This window comes from Epargyreus clarus, unplaced genomic scaffold (genome assembly GCF_041222505.1).
Source record: "Epargyreus clarus isolate Ecla_fem2 unplaced genomic scaffold, WU_Ecla_fem_2.2 ptg000006l, whole genome shotgun sequence".
NCBI lineage: Eukaryota > Metazoa > Arthropoda > Insecta > Lepidoptera > Hesperiidae > Epargyreus > Epargyreus clarus.
The window spans coordinates 1,575,549-1,603,508 of record NW_027332214.1 but is presented as its reverse complement, the minus strand read 5'-3'; the positions used below and the strand labels follow the sequence as shown (position 1 = coordinate 1,603,508).

At 39.0% G+C, this 27,960-nt stretch overlaps 2 protein-coding genes across 2 annotated transcripts in view; one reads left to right on the top strand and one right to left on the bottom strand.

Annotated features, from left to right (window-relative positions):
• The window catches only part of Bmp-2 (bmp-2 protein), a 312,520-nt gene that overhangs the window by 10,232 nt on the left and 274,328 nt on the right, over window positions 1–27,960 (top strand). The window lies entirely within an intron of this gene.
• TTLL5 (Tubulin tyrosine ligase-like 5) lies at window positions 35–27,445 on the bottom strand. Its single transcript, XM_073073581.1, has 16 exons — window positions 27,297–27,445; window positions 14,411–15,012; window positions 14,188–14,324; window positions 13,668–13,885; window positions 13,131–13,344; window positions 12,341–12,597; window positions 11,568–11,767; window positions 11,093–11,165; window positions 10,648–10,792; window positions 9,325–9,586; window positions 7,376–7,535; window positions 6,676–6,822; window positions 5,169–5,325; window positions 4,475–4,641; window positions 3,532–3,720; window positions 35–1,637 (listed from the first exon to the last, which is right to left on the bottom strand). The coding sequence occupies exons 1-16, from the start codon at window positions 27,311–27,313 to the stop codon at window positions 1,487–1,489; spliced, it is 3,096 nt and encodes a 1,031-aa protein (XP_072929682.1). The 5' UTR covers window positions 27,314–27,445; the 3' UTR covers window positions 35–1,486.

The following is a 27,960-nucleotide window of genomic DNA, read 5'->3' as shown; positions in this document are numbered from 1 at the left end:
CTTTGGATAAAAAAGGGGTAGGTGTTAATATCTAAGAATTTTGCCCAAACATGGACTAATAGGCAGTATTGTCTCTTGATGGATTATTAGTTCTCCCCCATTAGTCAACCCTCCTAATTAGTTAACAATTTACTTCACCTCAATAAAGATAATTTCAAAATCCTTCCTCGTTTGTGAAAATTTTCAAAATTCATTCACAATTTATCATAATCATTCTATCATACTTGTATATTCGACACACACGATCTCTTTCATATTTGGTGTTAAATCGTTGGATATGAATCTTATTATCCTAACAGTAAAACTTAGTTTATTGTTTCACATCTAATTCTCCTACCTAGTACAATTTCGTCAGAAGGAACCATTCGATTTAAACTAGCAATTTTAAGGTAACACAAAAGTAATATTAATATTACGCCTCCACCAATTCGCATCCCCACAACATGTAAAGTATGCTTAAGGCCTCTCCTTCGCAGCAATGGAACACAAATAGGCTATTGATCACATGCAATACGAAAAGTGTCATTACTAGGCATGAAATATGTTTTTTCACCTTAATTAAATAATTCATATCGATAATATTGCTAATCGTTGATGTGATCCTTAGTGCAATTTCACACGATATTTAGTACATGATACAGAATCCAGGTCCACTAGTGAAGCTGGATTCTGGCATAACAGACGCCGGGAGTATAAGCTTCTAATACTGGATCTACCGAGATCTTTCAACGTGAGATATATGTTATTTGTATGCTGGAATCCAATTTTAGTAATAAATCATTACGGACTGTATCTTAAAATCCATTTTGTAGTTTAAATTCAGATTTTGAAATTATTGGATTTCTTTTAAATGAATAAAATGTTCTGAAATTCATACATACTATAACTTTAACTTTATATTTAATTGTTTATGTAATTTCTCCATAGCCAAAAACACCTAAAACGACGGTAACTTGCTAATATTCAAAAGTATTTTTGCATGTTTTTATAATTTACTTTAAATAAATATTATTATGGCGCAATATAAGCACACACTAGCGCTGCTAAAAAAACTTACTTTAGCATCACAACTCAGATTTCCAAAAGCGAATTATTGCCTAAATTTAAGTTAGAACTCGTATTAAATTATGTGTGTATAACGCTGACTGACTTGCACACCAACTCGCTCAGTAGATCCATCTTGGAACCAAATTGAAATTAAGTAAACATTGAACACATACATCAACGAGGACAAACATAACACACGATCAGTATCAAACCGCCAGTGGGTATATTTGAGGCGTAAGTGGCGCCCTCAACGCGTCGACACAACACCACATACATTCCTACAGGTACTGAAGTTTCTACGCATCTCACAAATACAGGCACGATTCAATTCCTATCAAGATATCACAAAGGGTTGAGACCCTACTTAATCAGAATGAGATCTCACTCTCCTAGAACCTTCTGTGGACCTGCTCGAGCTCCCGGTGACGTCAGCGGAGCGCTAGGAGCGGGCGTACTTGAGCGCAATGTTGTGGGGCTTTTCTTCCTTGAGAGATTCCTTGAGGACTAGTTCTGAACTTCCGAACGCTGGTCTCTCGGAGTCTACGGACTGCTCTTCGGGCTCCTGTCGGGGCTGCGCCTCTGGGTCTGGCCTGGAATTAAAAAAAAATTATAAACATTCTATTAAGTTTTAAAAATAACCAAATTATATTTTTTTCGTTCAAAAAAGGTGTTGTATATGTAAGCCTCTTATTAATGTAGGTTAAGCTCCCCAGTTCGATAGTAATAATAAAGACATCTACCAGGAATTCACCTTTAAATCCTATAAGAACCAATGTATACTATGTAATGTACATACTACTACATATATACATATACAATAATTATGTATAAGCAACCTTATTTATACCTAACACGTGCACACACTCCCTAATGTAGCTGTAGTAATAACCCACATTCCAAGGATTCGGAGGATCCATTCTAATAGGTACTAAGTACACACATCTTTTTAAAAGTAATTTACGTATTAGAAATTTTAAGACCGTTAATTTTTAACTGTAATTTTGTGCGGTTACGGAACACATTTGCAAAGTCTGACGGAAATATATCCATATATGTTACTAACCGTAGCAGTTGAAAGTGCAGACAGCTGCAAACGCTGTGAAAGGAACTTGCGCCATGAAAATGGCACCTATAATCATTTTCAAAATGTCATTTTTGCCTATATTCTACGCGCGACTAAAAACCACGTGAGTACTGACATTGACCTTGACATTACAACCCTCTCAAACTCTCCCTTCATAACAATATTCCTACAATACACCAAGAGATGGCGCTGTACAAAGTTCTGAATCACGCTAACGATGTTACCTTGGCGCTTGTATAAGACCGCGCTAAAATATAACTGGCATTAGGTGCTATTAGGTAAAAAGCGACATCGTATAGACATCGACTTATATATACTATATAAAATATATTTTTGTACAGCAACGGGTTAAAGGTCCCGTTGCTTAGAAATTCAATTAGACACTCAAACATTCCGCAGAGTAATTTGCCGAATATCTCAATTCGCGAATCCTGCGGAGAACGGACGAGCGTTGCGACGACCTGTGTAAATTATTTACTCACTCGCGTCTATCCGTGCGGAGTTGGCGAGTATCTAACCTACTCTTACCTGACCTAACTTACATATTCTTGCAGTGATGCATAGGGCTGTCAAATTTATTTTTAGTTAAATACTCACTGACCCGGCAAAATGTTTACTGCCACAGAATATATTTATGAAATATATTTCATATTTACTCACCTTTTAAACCTTCCCTGGACTTCCACAATTATTCTAAACTAAAATTAGCCAAATCGGTCCAGCCGTTCTCGAGTTTTAGCGAGACTAACGAACGCCAATGAGTAAGCATTATTTTAATAGTATCGCAATATACCTATCTAAACCCTATGTATAACGAGTACTTTTATTTACTGTCGTGTAACACATTATGTTAGTAAACATATAACTTACAAAGTAAACACACCCATAATCGAAACAATTTCATATCTGTGAACTCAAATTTCTCGTCCGCGGGTACATAGCTGCGTTAGTGTGTCCTTACTGTTACTGCGGAGTATATGCTTGTAGTTGTGTTTGACTATCACTTGCTTAAACGGCGAAGGAAAACATCGTGAGGACACCTGCATACCTGAGAATTCTTAAATTCGAAGGTATGTAAAGTCTACCAATACGCACTTGGCCAGCGCGGTGGACTATGGCTATACTGACAAAACGGTGTTGTATGTCGTAGTTCCAGCTCCACATGTACCATTAGGTTAAGTTTGGCATTATAAAAAGCATTTTTCTTTAAAAGATGTGTGTTATGGACTCATAGTGTAGGAAGCGTGTTTTTTCCCTCACTACGGAACATTGCCGTTGTGCCTGTGTGTGTGTGTGTGTGTGTGTGTGTGTGTGTGTGTGTGTGTGTGTCGCAACGACCGCCCTCACCTGTACCCGCGGCAGTCGCCAACAACCGCAACGTTCGCAACGGTCGCGCTCACCTGTACCGCCTGCAGTTGACGGGCGCGAGCGCGGCGAGGGAGCGCAGCAGCGAGTGTCGCGGCGCGTCGGGCGCGAGGCGCGCGGGCGGCACGTCCACGCAGAAGGCGCTGCGCGTGTCGCCCAGGAACGTGGCCACGTGCCGCTCCACGCGCAGCAGCAGCAGCAGCACGTCCTCCAGGTCCGCCTCGCTGCACACGACGATATTATCAGTTTATAACATTAGTTAATTCCATCGCCACTGTCATCGTCAATGACGCCACCCCTTCACACGGGTAACGATAGCACGTTAAGCAATTACATTGTCACTGACTTCACCGCTTCGTTCTTATGACATTATATTAGTAAAATCCAACGGATGTCAAGAGTGCGTTTTTTAATGTATATGTCACTGTCGACTAGCTTAATTTCTCATTTAATAAACCGCCCAGCCCCTGGAGTTAACAGTGCCATTTGATTAACTGCCTGAATGATATTCCGCCGTAAGCATCTTATACAATATTTAATCAACTCACCAACCAATGCCATGGGCCATTGATATTAAATCTGAGCCGAATTTGACTCAACCGCTCGCAGAACACTAACGCGCCCTCCTCCCCCGCGCCTACCTTCCTTTATTCATTTATAGTCCGCGCCAAACTTTTAGTCCGCTCTGAACATAGACACGAATCCCGTCACAACAATAAATTATAGATATCATCAGAAAGAAGACAGCAAGGAAACCGCCGACACCCTCCGCTCCCCACTCTCGCCCACAGTACAGGTACACAGTACAGTTAGTGTGCCATACTGTTGCTACGGAGTATACACTTGTAGTTGTCATGAACCTTATTGGCTTTCTTACTATACCTGCGCGCGTAAACTTCAAAGCAGACTAGAAGTTTGGCGCGGACTCTACCTTATTCACTGTCCTTATGGCACATGTCGCACATGGCCAGTACTCACCTAGCGGCATACAGGAACTGCGCGAAGTGTATGTTGGAGACGCAGCCGCTGCGGTCCTCGCTGTCGGTGTAGAGGTCGGTCTCGCGGTAGTACATGTACAGGAAGTCGTTCAGCTGCTTCGCGATCACCGCGCACCGGTCCTTGTCGCACATCTTCGCAGGTGGACCCTGCAACCATTATACAATCACATAAATATGAGACTGACTTCAATATGAAACTATTATCTAACTCCTCAATACCCTATAAATAATTTTTCAACCAAGAGACTATCGAATCGAGAGGTCGACAGTTTTATCTTCGTACCTTACAATGATAAATGTAACTTCCTCAACAACCATCAGAGGCACTGGTTTTAAATGTCAATAGCCAGCGTTGCCCATTTACCATCAAATACTTTATGTATAATTTGGCAGTAATAACTACATAATATCAAAAAGCTGTGGTAAAAGTTATGTTAGTTGCAGTACCCGTTAATAATATATTAGTTTTGTTATTAATATATTAGTCATACATAGTTAGTAATAAGCTTTACTACTATAAACTTATTATACCGTTAGATTATGTTAACAGCGGTTATTTAACATACATTAGTTACTTACATAGCGGTTATTTAACATGTATACGAGTTTTATAGTAGTTACTTAAATATAAGCATTAGGTTAATACAGTGCTGGCATGCATGTACCATGTGCACCTTTACATTGTAAGGCATTCGTAGTGACGCTGAGGCCCTTCGTAGGAACTTGAGGACAAGGGCGGCGTGTTGCACGCCTAACTCGTTGGCCGGAGATGATATCCGCTTCAACACGTGGGTTAGGTATAGGCCGAACGCGCGACGCCCTTCGCCCATGCTGTGGACAAAGATGATGTTTTATAATGTGTTCAAAGAAAAATGTATCAGTTTTTGAGAGCGGCGTTAAGATCCTCGTCATTGTGCGCCAGATCATTTGAGAGCATGTATTCGGTACTTGCCATTAATATTCAACTGTTTTCAAATCTACATATATTTGTGTTTGTTCGACGAGGTATTCGGCGGATTGTTCGCAAGTTCTCGATACTATAATAGAGATTTTCGTCTGTATTTGTGCGAAGCGTTAACATATTGTTAAGAAAGTTTTTATTGGTAATTTTTTTGCTAATACGTTAATCAAAATATGACGCGCCTATATTTGTCCGGAAAGTTTACACAATCGTCAATATAATAATCGGCGTCTCACTCGGCGGATCGTTCGCACTACCATAACTATGAGCAGAGCGGCGGGCGGCTCGCGCGGCGCGTGACTAACGCTACACAGGGAGCACGGGCACTAACGTGAGCCGCAGCCCCTCGCTGAGCTGCCGCTTGACGAGGTCCTTGGCGCGGCGCGCGTCCCGCGGCGGCGCGGCGGGCGGCTCGCGCGGCGCGTGACTAACGCTACACAGGGAGCACGGGCACTAACGTGAGCCGCAGCCCCTCGCTGAGCTGCCGCTTGACGAGGTCCTTGGCGCGGCGCGCGTCCCGCGGCGGCGCGGCGGGCGGCTCGCGCGGCGCGTGACTAACGCTACACAGGGAGCACGGGCACTAACGTGAGCCGCAGCCCCTCGCTGAGCTGCCGCTTGACGAGGTCCTTGGCGCGGCGCGCGTCCCGCGGCGGCGCGGCGGGCGGCTCGCGCGGCGCGTGACTAACGCTACACAGGGAGCACGGGCACTAACGTGAGCCGCAGCCCCTCGCTGAGCTGCCGCTTGACGAGGTCCTTGGCGCGGCGCGCGTCCCGCGGCGGCGCGGCGGGCGGCTCGCGCGGCGCGTGACTAACGCTACACAGGGAGCACGGGCACTAACGTGAGCCGCAGCCCCTCGCTGAGCTGCCGCTTGACGAGGTCCTTGGCGCGGCGCGCGTCCCGCGGCGGCGCGGCGGGCGGCTCGCGCGGCGCGTGACTAACGCTACACAGGGAGCACGGGCACTAACGTGAGCCGCAGCCCCTCGCTGAGCTGCCGCTTGACGAGGTCCTTGGCGCGGCGCGCGTCCCGCGGCGGCGCGGCGGGCGGCTCGCGCGGCGCGTGACTAACGCTACACAGGGAGCACGGGCACTAACGTGAGCCGCAGCCCCTCGCTGAGCTGCCGCTTGACGAGGTCCTTGGCGCGGCGCGCGTCCCGCGGCGGCGCGGCGGGCGGCTCGCGCGGCGCGTGACTAACGCTACACAGGGAGCACGGGCACTAACGTGAGCCGCAGCCCCTCGCTGAGCTGCCGCTTGACGAGGTCCTTGGCGCGGCGCGCGTCCCGCGGCGGCGCGGCGGGCGGCTCGCGCGGCGCCAGCTGCACGGCCGGCGCTGCACCTGCTATGCACGCCGCCTCGTACCGCTTCAGTCTGCAACACGGGGAGGAATTCGTTAATACGGCTTCAGTAATAGTGGGCGTTTTGAGGATAAAGTTAGTACAAAACTAGAAACACGGTGAGAGTACATTAATATGATTTCAGTAATATTTTGAGGATAACTTTAAGATGACACCAAAAGTTTAATCCAATAGTCCAAAAAAATCCGCTATGAATATGTGTTGTATATTTTAAACCATGCAGTATGCACCACCTTCCCCCTCCACATTAGATATGCACATCCAAAAAATAAAAATATACACTATCGCCACATACCACCATCAACACGTAGTGGTGGTAGGAGTCTATTTTTTAAATTCTAAGTAAAGGAGAAAGGGCAGGTCGTTAGTCTTTACATACTTTTTATATAAAAAATATATTGTTATTGAAATTACAATTAGCATGGGACGAAAATGCATACGCCAATGTCATAATATATTTTATGTCCAACAGCTCTCACAAAAAAAAACACCCCAAAGCACATGGGTGTCTATGCATAAGTGGAAAAGGATTCAATAGGGTAAATGGTAGTAATGTGACGGTATACCTGTCGGGAGCATCGGTGAGGCTGGCGGTGGCGGCGGCGGCGTGCGAGAAGCGCGGCAGCACGTGCGCGTGCACCAGCAGGTTGTAGTTGTGCTGCAGCGCCGTGTACGGCGCGTTGTTGTTCAGCGACGTCGAGCACACCGGCACGCCCGTCACCGGATCTGAAACAACCGCGTATTCTGGCTTTATTTAAAAAATTATGACGCTAGCAGCACGATATACGCGTCACGTAGGTTCGAGCAAACCAGACAATTATCGATGCAAGTATTAAAAATGTTTTATTTAATTTTAGACTTAAAAAATGTCTCGATTGTCAATTTTTTAAGTGAACTTTAACTGAATATAAATAATAAATTATTTTCCAGGAACAGACCTAACTTCTAATTCGAGTCACTAAGGGACAGTTTTTCTGTTGTTCTTTATTAATAAAGAAATATTTAATAAACAGCGTTCTACCCTCGCGATCCCCTTATTGGATTCACTATGCCATTACCTCAATTAGAGATGGGCAGAGGGTTTGAACCCATCGGGAATAAACCGGGTTTTTACCCGGTCGTTGGGAAGAAATAGGGTTTAAACCCGAAAATGGGTTTTTATTCGGGTATTTACTATTTTCACGCATATCTATCCTTTTTTAAGCGCAATTATTACTTTCATGATGATACTGTACTAAATATTTACTGTAAAAAGACATTTACAGCGCGAAAATGCCACTTTATCACGCCATTATAGATGCAGACTTAAGTAAGAAACCAATTAGCGTATGCTTTTGGTGCAAATTTTTAAACAATGTCCACGTCCCGTTGTTATTCTAGAATATAATATCCTCTGGCCCCTATAACAACAAATACGAATAATAAAAAAACATCAAAATAAACGGGAGACGCTATACAAGGACCCGCTTTTTTCAGCATATTTCGCTTTATCTATTGAACCGTAATACGTAGACAGTTCAAATTTTCACAAGACATTTACTTCTATGGTTGCTATGAAAAAATATATGACAATTGGGTGGTACGGAACCCTCCTTGTGTGAGTTTGACTTGTATCAGGAAACGTGTATGTTTCCTTGATAAAAAGTAGTATATGTCGTCCTCTGACTATAGTATACAAAATATTTATAATAGGGTGAAATTTTGAAGTGAGCCTTTAAGACCAAATCCTAAACCTCCTAAACTAAATAAGGATCAGCTAAAAAAGCTGAAGAGAGTTACGAGGCCGATATTGTGAAAAACTAAACAGCATTAGTTTTTCAAAATATCATTCAAAATTCATTCCTTTAGTTTGTCATATATCACTACTTTCTAGAATTTGACCCTTGTAAGCGACACTATGCGATGATGGAATAATACAGGGTGTGTTTTTTTTTTAAATGAACTCATTCGATTCCCCGATTTTCGAAAAAATCTAATGATGCAGTTTTAGTTTTTATCACAATTTACCTCGTAACTCCTTTCAGTTTTTTTCAAATTCCTATCTATGAAAAATGACACTTAGGTATTTTAGACAAATAAATCGACACCTTAACTGTCGAAATTTATCTAACCAGATCCGAATGTATTAAAAAGATTTACAAACATACAAAATATGCGCAAAAAACATAACCGTTCCGTGGCAGTGTCGGGTAAAAAAGTAGGTAAAACCTCAAAAATAACATTAAAAAATGTAAAAACGTTGAAAATACCGTAGAAACTTCTAGTACATCTATTCAATAAATATTTTAACTATTTTAAAAACTGTCTACAGTTTTTATGAAATCATTTTTAAACACCCGAATAAATACCCTGTGGGAGGGTATAAACGGGTATTTATCGGGTTTAAACCCAGTACTGGGTTTAAACCGGGTGTTTTGCCCATCTCTAACCTCAATTGAACATAGGAAGATTTGACAATAAGTCAACTACTTGACCAGTGCACTCTCAAACATGCTACTACAATCAAGCCACTCACCGAGATACTGCGAATACTTCTGCCAGGAGTTCTGGCTGGGGAAGATGCGCACGAAGCCGCCGCGGCGCGCGTACTGCGCCCGCACGGCGCGCACCAGCCGCAGCTCCTCGCCCGTCAGCAGCGCCGCGCTGCCCGCCGCGGCCAGCCCGCCCGCCCCCGCACCACCGCCCGCCCCGGAGCCGCCGCCCGCCCCCGCGCCGCCGTGCTGCCCGTTGCCGCCCTTGCGCACGCATACGTTCTCCGCTGAGTGGACACGGCGACACTGCAATATACAGGGATGTTACGCTGTAGCGTGTGTCACATACTTGACATATCATCACGGTTCCACGTTATAGTGAATGAGTGAATATACGAAGTTATTATAAGATTAAGGTTATTTACGTTTATTTGTGTGTGTGCGTGCACTATTTGTCCATGCAAGCCATATATATAGTAAACATTGAGAAAGTACAAAATGTCTTCATTTTATCATTTTGATACTTTTATGTTAGCAATACCGCGTTAGTTCCTTTTGATTCTTAATTTTTCATGAAAGTTCATGCATAAAAAGCCGAGGAAATAAATTGTTATGCCAAAAAGAAAAACAATGAGGTGACACATAATCTAACACACACATATACACATAATAATATATATATAATAAATTTGGTTTATATAATTTAGTTTATTTATATGTATTTATATATAGGTATATATACATATATATATTTTATAATATATACTTATTAAATCATTTTAATATGTATTTTTTCTTACTTCTAATACATATTTATAATATCTGCTGTTTTCACTATTGTTTGTCGTTTTTTTTTTTATTTTTTTTCTTGCTTTGTAACACCTGCTGCAAATTCTCTACATCCACCCAGGGTTGACTGGTAGAGAATGCCATCAGGCATTATGTTTGCCCTTTTGCACATTTTTTAGAGGTGATGCAATAAATTTTAAATAAATAAATAAATAAATAATCTTAATTTTATTTTATCACTTTATATTTATAATACCCGACGACACTTCACCGAACTCGTGGAGTGCGTGCGTGCGTGCCAGTAAAATGATCCGGCGTTCCAGTGCTAGGTGTTGCGTCATGAAGTCATTATGTCATAATTGTTCGATATTGGCTAAGAAAAACACATCGGTGGCATCAGGATGACTTCTATGACATCTCGTCTTATTGCAGCCTTCACCCGTCCACTAGCCTAACCTAGAAGATAACCTAGATGCCAGCCTTAATTACTGACCTACGTGGCACGTGAAACATGATTTTTACATATTTTCTATCAATGATAGTAATTTACAATGCACTATGCTGTGCAAGCCACTCACAGCGCCGATCCTCATCCGGAGCGAGGTGGTCTGCGGCGAGGAGTCGTTCCTGGCCATGGGCACGGCGGGCAGCCCCACCAGCGTCAGCGTGTCCGCCAGCAGCGCGGACTTCACCCGGGCGTCCAGCGGGCTCTCGCACGCTAAACTGGGGCACACATAACAAAATTACATGACAAGTCACAGATAGAAAACTGAATTTGATAACAAATACCATTTATTCTGTTGCATGATTACAACGTTACAAGAATATTTTTTCTTGATTGTAAAGATCTTAGGAGGGAATAAAGCTTGGAAAGGGGTCTAATATTCCCACAATAATGTCACTCTAAAATATGGGTTCAATTTTGTAAAAGGATTGAAGTACTTGTGCAAAGAATGGTATTTACTTGTATGAATGTATTTTGGCGTATTTGTTATTATGATTAAAAAATCTCTTACAAAGTACCTTGGTGACAGGTTGATTTCTAACAGCCAGGGCTTCAACATGTCGTCGATAAGGATGTCATAGCCAAACAATTCTGAAAAACAAAAATATGTTGTTTTTATTATCAATAAAAATTGTCGGAGGTGGAAATAATGTGGTAGTATGATTAGTAGGAGAGTAAGACAACCTCTGAAAAAGTAAAGTTTTTTTTTAAACAGGAGGACGTGAAAGTCCTCCTACATCACTGCTTTTCAATCCTCTTGCCTCTTCAACAAAGCTACTCCCATGAGTAGAAGAGTTCTCGAATGGATACCACAAGAGTAATTCCGAATATAGAATTACTTGTGTAAACGTTTTTCTCTTATCAAATCTAATACATCAGAACACTGTGCTGCGTAACAAGGCATATTCCATCGAAATAAGTGAGACGAAACTCGTACGATTCTACCACTTCTGAAATATAGTATTATCATAAGTACCATCTTATAACACTAACCGAAGCAGTTGAACAGATTGGGCACGAAGACCCTGGCGGCGGCGGTGATGGTCTGCGCGGAGGACAGGATGGACTTGACGACGAGGTCCTCGATGGCGGCCATGAGCGCGGCGGTGTTGCGGCCCTGCTTGCGGAGGTGCCGCAGCAGCGCCGACAGCGTCCACTTGTGACCGATGTTTCCCGCGTTCGGATCGTCGCATCTTTGAGAAGTTATTATATTAAAATTTAGCCATGATTAAAAAATATATACGCAACAAATAACTAAGATATTGCTTTTATTTTTTTGGAAAATCGGATATACAACATCGGATATACAAATTTTCTGCAGTGTCTTTGCGACCGCGTACATGTGCGTATAAAACGATTACATGCACGTAGCACGCGTTGCACGCGTGCTACGTGCATGTAATCGTAAGCTCGCCTGCGGGCGTAACGTAAACACGCGTAACAGGACAAAAGGCCAAATAATTGGAAATCGGGTTCGATACTAAATTAACGAAAAAAATATCTATTGAATAACTATTTTCGTTAATATCAAAATAGTTATATCGTTTATTACAAAAATAAATCATAATATATCTCAGGTGTTTGCCTCACGCAAATGATAACTAATGCGCCATTATATCACTTTTATGATATGCACACTTTTAATTCGACCTTTTTTACGTATAAACCAAAAACTGACGAGTAATAGTTTCAGTTTACAACGCTGTCTCTTCGAACATCTTAAGAAAACAATACTAAAGAATGTACGTCTTCCAAACGCTACTCACTTGATATAATCCGTGTGATACTTATTGATGCTGTAGTTGCACAGATGCATGCAGGGGTTCCACAGGTTCTTGTTGGTCTTGTCGTACTTGACGGTGGCGAAGCGCACGAGCCCCTCCTCGTACAGGTACACGAGCAGCGGGTCGATTGACGTCACGCACACGTACAGCCGCAGGTCGCACTTGTGACCGCCGATCAGTAAGGGCTTGTCGATGTACTTAGCAACGACTACGTTCTCGCCCTTTGGTATTTGCTCCGGCTGTTGACACGATTACAAATCTATGTTCATAGTGAATCAGGACTAAAATTAAATTATTTAAAAATAAGAATACTTTTTTGACAAAAAAAAACTACGGTCAAAATATGTGTAACCATCTCATATACCATCTCATAATAACAGATAGAGTAAGAGAGTAAAACTAGAATAATGTAGATGAGTGTGGCATTATTATCACAACTATGTCTGTCTTATATCAGTGTAGTGCTACTGTATTCTGGCCTAAAGGTAAAGATATAGATTTGGCATCAGACAGGAATATCAATGAATAAAATTTACATAATGATTTTGGTAAAGATTTGATGATATTTACATTTTTTCAAGTAGAAAACCGTTCTAATTAAAAGTGACACACTGAATTTCATACCCCTTAGTTAGCATCCACGTCCCTTCTCACCTTCATACTTATCATCTTCTATAAAGTGATTTTGTTTACTTAACTCATCATCATCATCAACCCATTACTGTCTCACTGCTGGGCACAGGTCTCCTCTCAGAATGAGAACTTGACTCACCGTATTAACGATATAGATGCCACGCCCTCTGCTGGACGCCGCCGGCTTCACTATCCACGGGCCCTTGGTCCTGTAGTGAGTGGTACACAGCTCCTTATACTCGGTGGGCATCAGGAAGGTCGTGGGGATGAAGTCGAAGTGCTTCACGCCGCGGAAGTACTGCATCTTCTCTATGTTCTTGAATAGCTTGTCTTTTCGCGTTAGCTCGTATGACCTGAATGGTTAAGAAAACATTCATTTATTAAAATTAGAATACGCAAAGCAGTGCTTTCGTATAAAGTCATTAATTTATTAACTAGAAGACAATGTCCAGCAGTGAACTTTCAAGGGCTGATAGACGAAAACGCTCAAAAAGGGTTCATAAGGTAAGATCTAAGTCTTATGAAGCTCCTAAAAGGATCTGTGAGGATCCAATTAGACGGAGGCCTTTAATTAAATGTCTGTTATATATTTATACCCATAGAAAGCTTACGTAAATCACGACCTTTTTATATCATATCATTTCTACATTAAACAGCACATCTGATTTACACCAACCTTGGGAAATGGTTCACCCGTTGGTACGGAGAAAGCGACCTGAGCACATCAGGTTTTGGATGCAGCCCCGCCCATAACAAGTTGAAATCTTTCGAATCGGGGCAGGCCTCCTGCAGCCCGTGAGCTTGCAGCAGCCGGTGGAGCAGCTTCGTCTCCGTGTTCACCAGCTTGTATGTTATCCTCAACATACGCGCCGGCATTTGGTTACTATCTAATACCTGAAATTAAAAAATAAATCCTTATTTGGGTGCAATCCAACGCTTCGCAAGATGTTTCGTTTATGGAGAAAGAACGGAGATAACAAAATTAATTTAATATTCAATTTTTGTGAACGTTTGCCATTCATTCATTAATCATATGATATATAATCGAAGACGAAAGTACGAGTAAGTCGAAAAGAAGCCGAAAACTATGAGTTAAAGAACTATGAAATCATGGCGGATATGGATTAGTACAGATAGGAAGATTAGTATGAAACTATTAAAAATAGTAACCTGTTTAAGCAAAGCATTCCAAATACCTTAATACTGTCGACTTCTTTGACTAGAAGATGTTCGGAATCATCGCTGTCGAGTGCCGGGGACAACGATCTCTGTATCTGCGTTTTACGCTTGTTCTTCCCCTTCACTTTCTTGCCTTTCTTCTCATCTTTGGTATCTGCAATGAAGGAAATGTTGCTGAGAATTTAAATTTTATAAACTGACGCTTCTAAATCCATATAAGAACTTGTAGAAAGAATCTACCTTTCATCGGAGGCGGCTCGTCAGGCGGTTTGATGTTTGCAGTAGTGTTCTCTATATTTAAATGCTTCTTCAACGTTATCTTGCTGAGGTCGTTTAAAACGTCCTCTATATCCCTCTTGTGTTCCAGTGTTTCGTGTCCCTGTTCGTCCAGCGATACTGTTTCTGGCACGTCCGTTTCACTTACATGTCTAACTACGTACGCTTGGCCCGTGAATTTGTTGGTGTTCCCGAATGTTTCCATCACATCGTGCATTATGTTCTTTGGTCGGACGCTGAAGGAATGCGGTTCTGCTACGAGCCTTTTGGCCATATTCTTAGCTTTGTTGAGCAGAATCGTCGTCCCTGTGTTGTTACCAACTGTTTTTGTGGTGGACTCCATCGACGGTGTTCTCGACGCGAGGACACAAGATCGGAAAACGAGTACGGCTGCCTTGGATCCCAAGGGACCGCCCGACACCCAATCGGAAACAGATCCCTCATTTTCTTTCTCTTTTCCGTTGTTCGTGTCGTCTTCATTTTTTCTCATGCTGTCTTTGTCTGGCGTGTCGGCTGTCTGAAGGCCCGATGTAGACGGATTCGTAATTTCTGATGATACATGTGGACTGAAAGTTGAACGAAAATATTAATAACGTTCTAGCATGTGTCATAACTCTGCCAAAAATTCTAAAGTGAAATTCCGAAACGCGTGGCTTGATGAAATTAACAAAATTTCAAATATTTCAAGCGGGACGTGACCTTAAAACTTTCTGTCATGAACATTTCATGTGATCGAATGAGGCCTTAAAGTATGACATCGAAAGCTTTTAACTTTATTGAACAACTATTAAGTTGCGAGCGAATATAAACGAAATAGGCAAGAGGAAAAGATTTGCATCGGTTTTATAGTGAATTGGTTTCTAATGCATAGTGATGCATTGCAGATGTTGAAGGGCTAAAGTCTATCGAGCATAGGCGAAGCGGAGATACGAATACTAATGAATTAGTATGACTTCATAGTTAACGAGATCGCAATGATATTTGTAGTGCAACGGTAAAGTCATTGTTTGATGTGTCAACGAAATTTATGGCAGTGTGTGAGTCATTCCTGTCCGCTCCCTTGTAGGGAGTATAATAGGCATTCCACTTGCTCCCGGGAAGTGTTCATAATTATATTATTTGCGGAGTTGCACACAATTCACTCACTCAATTCAATTAGTTAGTTTGGGAATAGTGGGCTATGTAAATCACACTACAAAAGACAGATTATGTTAATTCTAAATACCATTAAATACTTGTTGTTCAACATTTCGGATTTTATTCATTGGTACAATGCGATAGTCTGCTTTACCTAAACGTAACGTCTACTGTACCTACCTGTAATAACTGTAATATTCATGGCAAATAAATGATTAAATGTAACATAACGTAAAGTAATAAGAGTTTTCCATGAAGCTGATCTTAGATACGGTTCTACATCTGTAGAGCCAGAACACTTCAGAAACGAGGGGGAGGGGGAGGAGGAAGTGGTGCTTGAGCTAGCCGAAGGTAGACTCTGATGGCGAATTAGATACGTCATGTAGATTTGCTTGAGGCAAAAATATTATGAAGGTTCCGCTGCCAAAACAAGAACTACCCACCTTTAATTCGCCGCTAGAAATCATAACATACCAATAAAGCATTTTATTGCAATTTTATAGCTCTAAAAACTTGCTACATGTACCAGCTCCACACGCGAATGTAGCGCGAGAACCGACATATGGTCGGTCAATAGTTCGATTCTGAATACCATATAAGGGCACGAATCTAGCGTTTAACACGTCGAATAGACGCTTTATTATACTATGATGTAATTTAAATTCAACATAAATAATGTTGTTGAGAAATTGTACTGTGGTGTAATTTAAGTTCAACATAAATAATAGTGTTGAGAAATTAGCACTACCCACAAACGTAATCCTACGTGGTTCTCTGGTTCTCTGAGTCGTGGGTGTTTCAGACCAGAAATCTGTTTAACCTTATGGTTTTAACTAAACGCAGTTCACCTGATAGTAAGTGATCACATATATAACCATTCCCTTATAAACTAAGAGACCTAAAGAACCTTCCTTATAGACCTGACCTGCAGCGAAAGACACTACCACTCCTTAAGATTAATATGGTCGTATCATATGTAAATCTAAATTCGTTATATTGTACGTTAAACAATCCGATCCGATATTCATATAGATCATATATCATCATCATCCATTATTGTCCCACAGCTGGGCACGGGTCTCCTCTCAGAATGAGAAGGCCAAGTGCGTATTGGTAGACTTCACACACCTTTGAGATTTTTTTTATTATAAATTTCTCAGGTATGCAGTGAGTAAACACGATGTTTTCCTTCACCGTTTAGCAAGTGATAATTAATTCCTAATACGCACATAACTTTGAAAATTCAGAGGTGCCTGGGATTTAAACCTCGGAATCCTCGATCGAGAGGCCGAGTTTCTAAACCACTAGGCTATCAATGCTTTTATATACCTACTTTGAATGTTTAACTGATTGCGAATCGAACCTAACACTTCAAGTGACAGGCAGTCATCACAGTCGCACCACGCGGTATGTAATAGATACTTTATGTATGATTTTAATGACATCAATCACGTTCAATCAGAACTCGGTACATATTCGAAGCAATGACACAGCCGCTTTTACAATGAACGTTTAAAAAGATTATTTTGTAATCATGTCATGGCATTGATAGGACGACCTTCGCGCTGAATGTTTGGTCGGCCTTTGTAAACAATATTGCGAAACTTATTCAGCACTACTTTTGAAATCGTGTACCTACCTTAAAAAAGACAGAGTAAGCCATTTTAAATCGTAAAATTACTTCCGAGAACAGATAGAGCCACAGTTTTTGTCAAAACATCGAATCAATTTGGCCTGCGCTGCAATGTTTTGCTAACGCATGAATCGCTTTGCACTAGAAGTATAGTCCGCGCCAAACTGCCAGTCCGTTCTGAAGTTGTTGTGAGCAGGTGTAGTCATACAATTTGCTATGGTGACGCGATTCATTTCTACACTCAGAGCGGACTAGCGGTTTTACACGGACTATACTAGTATAATGGTGGAACCCACACGAACCATATTAGTTCTACCATGTATTAAAAGGTGTATGAGGAGTTCATGTCATCAGTGGTACGAGTAGCAAAGATCAACATCGGAGTCAGTCATCAGGGAGCAATAGGACTTAAGTCGTATTTAAAGTGGATTGCAGATTCACATGGACAAAATGACCGCCTACAACATCAGGTAGACAACATACTCACTATCTTCGAATTAATAAAAGAAAAACACTCGTTTGGACTTAATTATATAAAACAGTTATTATGCAGTAGAAAACAACATGCAAAGCTGTCAAGACCAATAAGTTATTGCCCAGCGGTGGATTATTTATTTCTTTATTGTCCCACCGTACACATAATCGTAACGATTTTCCCTAATACTACGGAAAATAAAAGTGAAATGGAATTTATGAAATTATGACGGTAATTCCATCGCAGTGGAATCAAGAAGAATTTTACTACTTTTGTTCAGATTTTTACACTGTAGCGTAGAAGAAGCAAACGAGAATCCACCTGATTGGGGATTTGGATTTGGGGAGTCAGCTACTTTCGACGAAATCCAGTCGCCTAGATGTAGACTTTTGAGGTCTGATAACTCTCATTCTATTCATGATAGTGTAATCGTTTTTATTTTGTGGTAAATTATATTTGTGGTGTAATGCACCACAATCTAGTAGAAAGTGCCCTGCCGCCCATGAACATTTGTATTCAATCCTAGATAACTGAAGTTCTACCCACGATCGGCCACAGAAGCGTTGTTACCCCTGAGGACAAAACTGGAACGCCTCGTAAACCCTTCAAACCATAACATGACTGCTGTTATTAGGCCTTCAACACAGCACCGATTATGACTACTGTTATTAGGAATAAGCGTTTAAATCGCTAGTAGTATATGGATTATTCGCTAATCGCCCGTTACAATGTGTGAGGTAGAACGGACGGCCATTAAATATTTAGTTCGTGTGTGAAATGACCACATGTTGTGGCATTCCCACGTTGGAAAAAATAGAACACATTACATGAAAGTGGTACCAAGGGCAGGGCGTGGTTATCGATTGTGGATGGCTTTATTCATGTACCATGTGTGTAGATACTTTATTTGTGCTGATATAAAAATATAGTGTCTGTTTATCTGATTATCAAATTGTCTATTAAATTTGTAATCGACAAATTATGTAAACGACAATATATAAAACCATTTAAATTTTTGTCTGTCTATTCGCCTGCCTGCATGCCTGTATGTGGTTGTCCCTCGGTCCGTCTCTATATTTTCGACCATAAGTACAAACATTCTTGACAATTATTAAAAATGCTTGAAAAAATCAAAGATAGAAGATTTTATAGAGAAAGGCTTAATGTGAAGGATTTTTTAATAGCAATCTTCATTTTTCTGGAAACTGTATTCGGTGGTGTTACCTACATAGGTACATTAGTTACCACACATATTCAACCTACCACAGTTATGTTACTAAAACCGCGGACTATGCAGATAATTATTAGATTTGTTAACTAATGTGTGTCATTAATATGCGCGAAATTATCATAATTATGTCAGGTGCAGTTCAATTGATTAACGTATGTTTTAAAGAAAACAAAACTCCATAGGTTGTGAGGCGATAAAATCTGCAAATTGTTCGCTCACCAAGCGGATTGTCAGTAAAACTAATAACAAATGCTATTATTGTTCACTTTAATGACTAGGTAGCTGTTATCTATAAAAACAAGTACTAACATTTTCCTTAAACGCAAGTTAATAAGAAATCCAGTAGCTGTAAGCTTAACTTCAAGATTTGTTACGATGATGATTGATGAGCATTGACGGGGAAGATTTAAAAAAACTTTCCTGCAATTGCTTTGCTTCAAATAAATCTCGTATAGGTATAAATTTATTTAGAGCAAACAGTGCGTAAACTTGCAAGCCATCCGATGTTAAGTGATCACTGCAGCCCATATACATCTGACACAGCCTCCAAATATAATGCATGTTCTTTATCCTTAGTTCAAAATAGCATATGTCCACTGCTATTTTCTGAAAACCACTATAAGGATATTTTGTTGTTTCATATTTTTATTTACTATCAAGTGCTTTGTTTTTCTTTACACCTATTATTTTCTTCATTCTCTTCAATTACCGAGCATTTCTCGTATATCACAATGTGCGCGTTTAAAATGAGATTACCGCGTACCTTCAGAGTATAATGATTGCCTTGATTTAGTAATCGTGTAAGTAGGTTAGGCACACTGAATACGGTTTGGTCAGCTTCGGAAATAAATCCTTACGTACACGGTACGTTTAGCGCTGCACTGGGTATTGTCGTAAATTTAAAATAGTAGTAGATTTTATACTCAAATTCGCTCCGATAAACTATTGTGTAAGCTCAAATCGTTTAATACAGACATAAGTAAAATATTCTAATCTTATTTATATATGATGCTAAAATATATTACATCCAACTTTCATACTTTGATTCGATTACAAAGGTTATACTTAAGTACCGCCGAGTTAGTTTTGACAGTTTTCGCTCAAATGTAGAGAACCGTGGGCCCGACTTTTTAGGGTTTTTTTACAGATATAACATTATGTTTTCGAAGTACCAAATCTAACTATAGAAAATCATGCACAGTTACATGGAAATGAGCAGCGAGCATCAACTAATAAACATTTAGTTTTAGGTCGATAAAATCTCTTTATCATCATTCATTTCCAGGGAGAAAAAGGACCAAATAGAATAATATTTTTTTTATATTCTAAGTGGCCTAAGGTGCTCCAATTAAACATTTATACCTAACTACAGACTCTACTTACTTAAGGAAGCACGTGTAATTTTGCTTTGTAATAATGTTTCCTTTATGTAATTATGTCACGTACCTATCTATCACGTCACATTTACAATAGATTTTTTTATCTAAGAGACAATTTCCTGCTGTTCCTGTCTTATATACATACCTATAAATTAAGTACGGAAAGCCTATTTTTATTTCGTTAAAACAGCAAAGGAACGTGCATTCCACCTCAAGGTGACTATCTCTGAGACTCAGAGTTTCTCTTTGTGGTCTCTCTCTACAACTTTCTGTCTTATCACATCTTGACACCAAACCTTGACACAAGGTAAAATTCACAATGTAATAAAACCACGAAGAACTCTACCTACTCTTTAAGGGTAGGTTGCATCAAGGAACTTTAACATTTACAGAAGCCTAACCAACTGCCAAATCCATGGTTAAAAAAATAACTAGTTGCACCGTTTTAGTTAAGGTTGAAATTACGTCATAACTTATACTTAACTTTAAGCGCTAGATTTCCATCGGTTAAAGTTACTGTATTTGTCAACTTCCCTATCTGTCAATTTCGAATAAAAATTGGGGTGACAGCGACACAAATGACGTTAATGACAAATTAATTGGTGCAACACAGAATTCTTACATTCCATCGCTACCGTCAAAGATACTGTTATATTTAACTTTAACGCAGATTTTAACCGGGCTTTCGATGCAACCCACCCTAAATGATTAAATATATGGATCTAGATATAAAGAATTACTACTTAATTGCATTTGAAATCGTAAAAATATTTTACATTTCTATAAATAAAGGTGTACTCATATACATAGATATGAATATTATTCACATCCGAAATGACTGTTCCGTAAAGGAATTTGCGCCAATGTTTTCGGTGTCTGGTACATTCATTATGCTATTTATATAAATTCTGATCTTCAAGACGAATCATCCGTAATATTCCCACAATGAAATATAGTGGAGCCCTTTCAAAAGTGAAGGTTAAAAGGATCAACCATAGGTTAAAGGATTTTCGTCCTGGTAGCTCCGGACCACAATATAGTTATTTTATCCTCTACTCAAGGAGCGGCTAAGTGATGATCTTCGGGGTTTGTGGCGGCAAGAGTAGGAGCTCGAAGCCTACGGCCAGTGATTTCGGGAAGGACATATAGTATGGGTGGCCGCATATCATCGTTATCTGAAGAAGGCCAAATAGGGGGTTTCAGTACGTCTGCTTACTCGAAAAACACAATCTGTTGATAGTTATTTTCAGGAATGGAACTTACTTTAATCAGAAAGTATTTGCTGTATTTGTAATTTGTAGTTATATTCCTTCTACCAATCATCAAATTAGGAACTACACTCAAGCTTTATGCAAAAAAAGCTTTCAGCCATAACAATGATGTTATGAACAAACAAGAAAATAAAATAAATACTTATAAAATACAGTCGAACTGATGACTTCCTCGTATTTGGAAGTCGATTAAAAGCAATCTACATTTGGATATCGATAGATCTATTAGCAGATCGTAATGGTATATAAAGAATTAGGTTATCGTGTTAATCGCGGCGCTCAAGCGTGTTCGCGAACACTTACCGAGGCCATAAAACAAGCGTTTTGCAAATCAATTACAAAGTACAATGCATTAGCACGTCAAGACTTTTACTAAGCCATTATTATCCAATCGATAACAATTGTCTAAGTTGGAGGTTCTGAACTGGGTCAGAGGAAATTAATAAGTAACTGAAGGTGGGGAATACTTCAGTAGGTACCGTTTAAATAGGTACTATAACAATACCATTTTACGAGTACCTATATAAAAAATTTAATTAGAAATCTAGGATTACATAAATTGGTTGATCTTTCCCAATTCTTAAATATTTTTTTTAAATCTGAGACCAAAAGAGATAGACTGAGCGACGAGTGTAACGAAGCATAATTATATAAAATTTAATATTGTAACTAGTTTCTCACAGAAGTGTAAGATTTGCTTCTGCGCAACTTTCCCACAAGACGTTGTCTTTCTTTTTTTCTAATTCTTAAAGTTTAACCAAGTACATGACACTATTACACATTTAAACAAAAATATATTTTTCTGGTATGTTTCGTAAGCTTTCTGGGTAACCAAAATTATTACGTAAGTACATTACGCGACACTTGTAACACCAGATTGTGTGCTTAAATAACATTAGCGACGCTCTACAGTTAAACCGTGCTCAATTAAAAGATACAGATCAAATTTTCAAACTAATACTCAAATTAACTTTCGAAGTACGCAATAGCCGTGCACAGGCGGTGAACAATTTAAATTCGGCACCAAAGTTATTACCTATTAATATTCCGCGCCGTTGGCCGTAAATCCAAATATGTACGGAATGGGATGTCTTCAGAAATTAAAAAGTTTATCGAACCTCATTGTGTAGGTGGGTTGCGTCGTATGAACCGACGTGACCTCTTTCATTTTTGTATTAATTACGATAGATAAGAATCTATCATATAAATTAAAAAAAATAAAACAAATAATAAGTTTTGATAACATTAAGCCATAATTATTGTTATTTTTTAACTTTCATAGAAACAAATAAAGGGCTACAAAATATTTTTTAAAATATAATTAAATTAAATCTAATCACTCTTAAAAAATATATATTTTATGTCAAATATGTAGGTTGCCAATTGTGGCATAAATTTAAAAATGCATATAATAATAATTTGTTTAGTTATTAAAGTCTAATAATAATTAATAATAATTTGTTTAGTTATTAATGTCTCCGACCGAATCAACCACCTAAGTAATTAGTGTAATTACGATATCAACATAAAACAATTGCTTGTAAAAACACTCAAAATAATCTCAAAACTAAACTTAAAGCCATAACAATTCAAAAACTACTACAATCTGGCGCGAAGGACCAAAACTTTCAAATACAAACGAAAAAAAAAAACAAGCAATTTACCTCGCACTTCACATTGACACGAACGCGGCACCAAAATTACAAATGACCAAACATGAAGTTAACAGGAGTGTATCCCTGGCGACGCGGCTCCTGACAACGTATCGATCAGCCGCCACGTGTGGGGTGGCGCCCTTGTGTGGGGCGGGCTACATTAGCATTCGCAGCGGAAATTTGTATATCTTAATGAAAATGCGGGGAAACGTTTTGTATGACAATTCCTAGATTGGATACCGCGGCCAGACAGTTTTGATTGATGTGTTTCTTTATTTGTATTTTTGTTGCAATGAGGTTGAAGTGGGTTTTATTTCCTTTAGGCTAGTGGAAGTAGTGTTATTTTATGTAAACTACATATTTAGGGTTTTAGTGCTCATACTGTATTCTAAGACAGCAATGTGCTCTTTCTTACATAGAAATAAAGTGGATTGGATTTTTTTTCTTAGGTCTACTAAAACACTTCTAAAAATCATTTTTTTTAAGATAAAATGGAATAGTCATGATAAGAGACTGTCAATATCACAGTATCACAGAATTTGTCAATATATTTCGAGAAGTATCTAATATTTTAAGAAAATTTAATGAAAGTAAAGAATAAAAAGAACTCTAATTGATCTTTGAAATACCTAAGTAAAAGTAATAAAAGCTTATATGTTGACCCTCAATATTTTGTAAATAATGTAAAAATTAAAATACAATAAGATAATTTATTTCCCGCTACCGCTCCCGCGCTTCTCGTCAATAAGCAATCGCTACTATAGCGTGCCGAAAGCTATGCAAGTCCCCGATAACACTGCAAGCCTCGGTCAGAGCACGGGCATAAGGAAGCTTTCGTACACTCGCACGCCAAAATGTGTTATACTATGCTTGTTGTTATGCAAAATTTTCGTAATCACAATTATTGACGGATAGTTTATATATATGAAGAAGGATAGATAGTATATATAGGATTGCATTTGCATTTACTACGATTTCATGATAAGAGATTTTCATAAATTAAAGACAATGTCAAAATGTACGCAAAAAATGAATAGATTGATTATAATGGCAGCACGAGCCATTCCAACTAAGAGCAGATAGAATGCATCATAAATGTACTAAGATGTAGTTGAAGATTGTAGCTGTCGTAACTTTAATGCTGATTTTAATAACAGCTACCCAAAAAGTAGTAGCAACATGCAAGTCATTTAAAATCAAATAAATTGCGTGATTCATCAGGAAACGTAATAAACTGAATTTAAAAACTTCCTTATTAATATTCACGATAAAAATTTCGAAGGGGTTTCGAATACGGACACGTAAATTGCATAAATGGATATTACAATCGATTTGGACATTTTTAAACCAGTGCGTGACACATGAACTTAACGATTATTTTTAAAGTTGCATGTTTCATGTTTTGAGCGTAAAAATAAAGTAATGTTTGTATAGTGTATTACAATAAAAATGTAAAGATCTATTCTAAAAATATGTTTGCAGTAATAGAAATGTTATGACAAAGAAACATTTTCTTGCTTTTTATTATTACTTATTTAATAACATTTTGCATATCTACAGATAAATTACTAGGTATATTATAAGGTAACAATGTAATTAATGTTAAAAATTAGTGTATCCATTGCAACCTATTGTTGCAATTTTAAACCGTATTTAGATTTAAGATACATTATTTATATTTTTATGTACTATACAAATGTAACACATACTGTCTATATTTTTGTGTCCAACTGTATATTTGTAAGTTGCAACTCTTCGCAATAACTATTCGTTCTTCGTAATCTATTCAGCTGCATGTACGATTCACATTTAAGTTAACTATTGAATGAATAACTGAATAATATGAATACCGTATAAATTGAAGACATTTATCACGTAAGCTTATTTAGAGTTACCGGCGAGCGTAATAGAAGTGAACTTTACGATCAAACTTTTTATTAACTTCGAAAGTTAAGCCGTAAAATGTTTATGAAAGCTTAGTGCCTACATTGTATTTCTGAAAGACCAAGTAAGTAGACGAAATAACCACAAAGTGAAAACTGTTAACTACTTCTTTATCTATTTTTAAAAGGTGATATGATTTGAAAGATAGAGAATGCAGTTTCGTGTATGTTGTTATTGATCGTCGTCGTTAACCCAATACTATCCCACTGCTGGTCACGACTCTCCTCCTAGACTGAGTCACTCTCAAGTGAGTTAGGGTATACTTCACCACGCTGGCCAAGTGCATTTTTTTTAATAGGAGTAGCAGACGAACATGTTGTCCACCTGATAGTAAGTGGCTACTGCCCATGGACATCTGTAATCAACCCCAAATAGGATTAGGTATTCCTACCTGAGGTCAGCCATAGATGCGCCGCTACCCCTGAGGACTAAGCTGGAACGCCTCGGAAAAGTATGTCAAATTGGTAGCCTTCAATCACACTTGATTCTCAGACATGCAGTTTCCCTCACGATTTTCTTTCACCGTTTATGCAAATGATATTTTTTGTTGTTGGTCAATATCGTTATAAAAACATATATTTAATGATTACATCTTAGACGGCGATAGTCGTGATATTTACAAAAGTATGATGTATTACTAAATTAAGGTAGATAAGATACGAAACTTTACGTGCCCACATAAACTTGCGTGTCTATGCGTTCTATTAATTACTAATTAGTTTGAAACCACTTACGAGGTTCAATATCGCCTTCAAAATTTATGTGTATGAAGCCTATAAAGTTTTGCAATTTAATAACTGATCTTTACGTCAGAATTATTCATTCACACATTATTTTTGAGAATGATAATAGAAAATGTATGTGTTGGTATCAAAAAACTATTTTTATTAATGTACGTTAATGTAGGTAAGAATCGGAAGTTTACTGTTTACAAAGCAATTTTAGTAAGTAAATTGGCAAAATATGCACGGATTATTTTGAGGGTTACTAAATTACTACAGGGAGTCTACTTCATTTTTTGGGTGAAAATCTTTCATCCGAACCAGATTAAATCCGGCGATAGATATGCACATAATAAAAAGTTTGAACTGAGCCTTATCTAAGGTCGTGTCACATATGTAAATGCATATTGCTTACTGTTAAGGCCTGAGGCCTTATTAAAACACCTTTCCACCGCAATTGGGTGAAGATAATGTCATTGACCTTTATGGTAATTGTGCGTAATTTACACGTGAACTTAGATATACAAAATAAAGACAACGCGTTATGTAATATTGAAATGAAGCACAACTTGTGTATTTCAGTGACTGTGCCACGATAGGTTGAAACCTATCGTGGCACAGTCATACTGACCTTTTTATGTCATACTCAATTATATTTTGCCAAGCGTTTAATATTGTTCAACAACATTTATTATGTTAATTACTTCTTTATCCTAAACAAAATCAGAATAGTGTGTTTTGCATGTGTGTATAACTATGCAAATCAGCAAAATTTCGTATATGACGATATTTTGTCCGACCGGCGAAGTCTTCTTTTTTTGTCTGAACAAAGGTAATTACGATGCAACGCCAAGATTTATTTTGTCAACACGCTGCTAAGTGGGCAAATAACTTAGAACCTACTTTATGTACGGGTCAGTCTGATTGAGGTCATAACTTCGTAAGGAATGGTTTAGCTTTGGTTGTCATTATTATTAGTAAACGGTTTAAGTCATAACATCGTCATCAACCCATTAAATTGGCTTATTTTTACCAATTGCTTAATTTTACTGCCTCTTTTATATTCGGCTGTATGTAATAAAGTAATTTGACAATATTTATTAAAAGTATATTTTTCGTCTCTATACTTAAAGCTCAGACATCCGTAGATAACATTATCTAAAATAGTTATATCTGTAACCGATCGCTGATCGACGCTACCCCTTAAGTTCATGATATGGTGTTCTGTATAAATATACCCAATAATAATGCGAATAATATTGCTGTACCATTTGTGAAATAATCACTAGTTAACCTCTAATGTTATTTATATTATTTTGATTGTATTATTAATTGATTAGTCATAATTTAATTCACTAAAGTAGACCCAGCCATTTTCTGCGAAAAACAACATCGATACTCACACGAAAACCTTTCCCATGATGGTCAGCAAAAAGTAAAGATAACAAAAATAAACAAACAAGTTTCCCGACGTAACAATAAAAAAGATAAACACGTAAAACGAGTTTCCCGACGTAAACAAACGACGCTGCGAATGGACGCACCGGTCACGCGTCCGTCACGCGCTGCCGCCGACAGGTGACTGGGTAAAGTGGGTAATACTGGGTAGTGGATATCCGTATGGGTAATGCTAGCTGGTAGCTAGTAGAGTAGTGGGTAAGCATTGTTGCTATTGTTGTGTTACTAGGGGTAACTGTTCGTAGTTTCAGATACCACCCTTGCAAATAATCTGGCTTATATTGTCAGTATGTAGGTACCGATAACGTATCTTACGTACAGCTACTATGCCGAAAGCGTAAAGACGCGGAACTGGAGTGTAGAGCGGGATCAAACCTACGTGAATCATATTTCAATCCCCGTAGTCTCTCGACCAGATAGAGCTACGACAACCCTCGCATAATTGAGGCAACTAAAAAGGGGCTTCCAGGGCTGTAGGTGGCAAGAACAGTCATGAAACGTTCAGCCAACGACGACGGTTTGGAGAGAGGAGCGTTTCACGCTACGTTTACCCCAGGGCTGGCGTTGGCCCCACTTTTCTAAGTTTTTTTAATTAATCAAAGGGTTTAT

Coding starts and splice junctions, on each gene's coding strand:
- TTLL5 (XM_073073581.1), bottom strand. Junction 12,598..13,130: donor GCATCTATATCGTTAATACG/GTGAGTCAAGTT, acceptor TCGTGTCAACAG/CCGGAGCAAATACCAAAGGG. Junction 10,793..11,092: donor GAAATCAACCTGTCACCAAG/GTACTTTGTAAG, acceptor TGTGTGCCCCAG/TTTAGCGTGCGAGAGCCCGC.